Source organism: Pteropus vampyrus, unplaced genomic scaffold (assembly GCF_000151845.1).
Source record: "Pteropus vampyrus isolate Shadow unplaced genomic scaffold, Pvam_2.0 Scaffold405, whole genome shotgun sequence".
NCBI lineage: Eukaryota > Metazoa > Chordata > Mammalia > Chiroptera > Pteropodidae > Pteropus > Pteropus vampyrus.
Genome location: NW_011889186.1, coordinates 162,013 through 164,879, shown reverse-complemented (window position 1 = coordinate 164,879; position 2,867 = coordinate 162,013). Strand labels below are relative to the sequence as shown.

The 2,867-nt window shown below is 69.7% G+C and overlaps 1 protein-coding gene across 4 annotated transcripts; it reads right to left on the bottom strand.

Annotated features, from left to right (window-relative positions):
• Nucleotides 1-6: 6 nt before the first annotated feature.
• RASSF7 (Ras association domain family member 7) lies at nucleotides 7-2,519 on the bottom strand. 4 transcript variants are annotated; one of them, XM_011380785.2, is made up of 6 exons: nucleotides 2,392-2,519; nucleotides 1,619-1,743; nucleotides 725-1,437; nucleotides 476-604; nucleotides 322-403; nucleotides 39-242 (listed from the first exon to the last, which is right to left on the bottom strand). In XM_011380785.2, the coding sequence occupies exons 2-6, from the start codon at nucleotides 1,734-1,736 to the stop codon at nucleotides 211-213; spliced, it is 1,074 nt and encodes a 357-aa protein (XP_011379087.1). In that variant the 5' UTR covers nucleotides 1,737-1,743; nucleotides 2,392-2,519; the 3' UTR covers nucleotides 39-210. The 4 variants fall into 4 exon arrangements, with proteins under 4 accessions (XP_011379084.1, XP_011379085.1, XP_011379086.1 ...); XM_011380782.2 differs by having other exon boundaries at nucleotides 7-403; XM_011380783.1 differs by lacking the exon at nucleotides 2,392-2,519 and adding an exon at nucleotides 2,200-2,385 and having other exon boundaries at nucleotides 7-403.
• Between the last annotated feature and the right edge of the window lie 348 nt (nucleotides 2,520-2,867).

The window sequence follows — 2,867 nt, the reverse complement described above, 5'->3', positions numbered from 1 at the left end:
GGCTCCCCGCCCCCCCGTAGCAGAAACCCCATGGCTCCGAGGTGTTCTGTCCTGGGCCCAGGGCACAAGGGCTTCCAACTGCACGGGGGAGGGAGTCCTCTAAGACTGTGACTCCTGCTGTCCAGGCCGGGCTGGCTTCAGCTGCCCTCGCTCATGTCATCAGAGCCCAGGGCTGGGCTGGCAGTGCACGTTCACTCTGGGCGGAAGCTGCTACCTCCAAGAGTTCTGTCTCATGGGGGCAACTGTGGAGAGGACGCAGGCTGAGGGGGCTGAGGGGCCACAGGATGACCTCGTCCCTCCCAGAGTCAGGCAGAGACATACCCTCTGGGCTCAGACTAGACACGAGGGCGGGACTCCGGGGGCCTCCCGGGAGGGGCTTTTCTCTGGCTGGAGGCATGAGATCCTGTGGGGAGAGCGGGTCAGTTTGGAGCTGACTGGGCCCCCACTGAGCCAGCCACCCTCCAGAACCACTGACCTGTGTGGCAGGGGGAGCCCGGTCTGGCCGCGGGGCAGGCGGCAGGGCAGCCCCCGTCTGCTGGATGAACTGCTGCAGGTTACACTGGCGGAGCTCCCGGTTCAGCTCCTCTAGCTCCTGGGCCTGGGCCTGGGGCACATGGGACCCTCAGGGGCACAGCCATGGGCTCCACATGCTGGTGTCCTCCCGAGTCGGGCTCTGACACCCGGCCCGAACCCGCCCGTCCGGGGTGCAGGTTCCTGAGCTCACCTGCAGGGCATGCTCCGCAGCCTCCAGAGCCCGGCTCACCAGGGCCAGGCTGCCCTGCACCTCCGCGCTCTGCCGCTCCTGGGCGGCCAGGTCCTGGCGCAGGCGCTCCGCAGCAGACGCTGTGGGCGAGGGAGGCCCAGGGGCCTCTGCGGCCAGGTGGAGCTTGGCCTCCAGGACGCGGGCCTGGGCATCCAGGGCCTGCAGCCGGGCGGCATGCTCGGCGGTGGCCGCACTCAGCGCCTGCAGCCGCGCCTGCCCCTCGCGCTCCCGCGCCTGCTCCCGCCGCAGCTCCTGCTCCCAGAAGGCCTCCTGACCCAGCTCCTCCGCGTTCCTCTGCACCCTCTGCGCCAGGCCCTGCAGGTCCTCCCAGGGGCCTGGCACAGGTGCCACGGGGACTACAGGCTCAGGCAGTGCAGGGCTGGAGGCCAGCCTGTGGCACTCTAGGCTGAAAGTCACTGTTCTGTGGGGCTCACGGCCCAGTGCTGGTCGCGGCTTCGGTGGCAGGCTGGCGCGGATCGAGCAGCGCTCGGGGGGTGGGCAGCTGTCCGAGGAGGGCCTCCCAGCGAGGCTGGGCCCTGTCCGCCTCAGGACAAACTGGACATCACTGGCAAACTGTCCACAGGTAGCCTGGGCACCCACTGGACACTCCTGGGGCAGCAGCTGCCGTTCCTTGTCCCTGAGACGCTGCACAAGCACAAAGCGGCCCGTCTGGCCTGGGGTGGGGGAGAGGGGTCAGCCTGCGTCCCCCCACCCTGTCCACCCAGACTGAGGAAGTGGGGAGGGGCAAGAGGGATCAGCAACCGGCCCCGCCCTCCTTGGAGGAAGACAAGGCCAGAGGGCCAGGCCCCACCCCAGGTCTACCTGTTGTGCCTGTCTGTCCCTGAGGGAACTCACCTATAGCTTGGGCTAGTGCGATGACTACTTCCTGACAGGTGGTCTGCTCCGAGACCCCACAGACCACGCGCTGGATGCCGTCTACCCACACTTTCAGCTCCATGGCCGCAGAGAGCATCCCTGTCCTGCAGGTGAAGGCCACAGGGTCAAGCCCTACCTGGCCCCCCCACGGCCTGGCCCTCCTCTCTTGCTCCTCCTGGCCTGCTCTTCACCCTAGAACTGGTTCAGGGCTGCCGCCCAGCTCTCCTGTGCCCAGCCCTACCCACAGGCCACACATTCCTGGGGTGGGGGTAGTCAAGACCAGCTCCCCCAAAGGGGAAACCAGTCTTCCCTCCCGGAGCACGGGAGCCTTCCCCCACTTCCTAGCCTCCTCTTGCCCCGCCCCACTCCGGAACGAGGCGAATCATTAACCAGATGCAGGACTTCCTGCCTCCCCACCCAGTTACCTGGCGCGGAGGGCACTGCCCCTCCCGCGAGGCGCCGTCCCCAGGCACCCTAGGGCGCCCACACGCAAACCCGGCACCCTGCTGCCATGGGAACGCCTCCTCCCCGCGACTGAGACATCCACCGTCCGGACCCACCGAGCCTGGCACAGGCAGCCCACTCCCAGTCCCGCTGTTCGCCACGCTCGCCCCGCAGGCCGCCAACCATGCCGTGGGGCGGGTGCAGGTGCGGCGCGGCCCCAACGGGCGGCCCGGTTCGCGCTCGTCCGTCGGAGTTGCTGCCCGGGCCGACCTCGCACTCAGGAGGCTCCCGGTGTCGGCGAGGCTCACCTGGGCGCCCGCCGGCCTCCGGGGTCCGGACTCGAACCGGCTCCTTCCCCGCGCCCCGCGAGGCCGCAACCTGCCGCCCGCAGCGCAGCGGGAGCGCCCCGGGCTGCCACCCCATTGGCCTGCAGCCCGTGTACTCCATCCCGCGAGCCCCCATTGGCTCTTCGGTGCGCCCCGCCCTCCCTATACCTACGCCCATTGGCCACCCTCTCTGTGCCCCGCCCCACCTCTCCCCATTGGCTCCCTGCCCGCCCCGCCCCCGGCGGTGCCCAGGTGTGGGCGTGGCTTGGCCGCTCCGAGTGGCGGGTGGAGCCTGGGTCCACTCACGCCCGAAGCCCGCGAAGTACGCGGAAGCGCGTCTCGGCCGGTGACCCGGGGGCGGCGTGTGGGGCAGGTGTCTGGCCCCATTCCCAGGCCCACTTGCTCACAAGCCGTCACTCTGACGTGTCTCTCTTTTGGGAGGGGCGCCGGCCTGGGAC

Excerpts from the sequence above, each read along its gene's own strand:
- RASSF7 (XM_011380782.2), bottom strand. The coding sequence starts at position 1,736 with ATGCTCTCTGCGGCCATGGAGCTGAAAGTGTGGGTAGACGGCATCCAG. Across the intron at positions 605-724 it reads CTGCGGAGCATGCCCTGCAG|GCCCAGGCCCAGGAGCTAGA; the intron begins GTGAGCTCAGGA and ends CATGTGCCCCAG. Across the intron at positions 404-475 it reads GGGCTCCCCCTGCCACACAG|GATCTCATGCCTCCAGCCAG; the intron begins GTCAGTGGTTCT and ends CTCTCCCCACAG.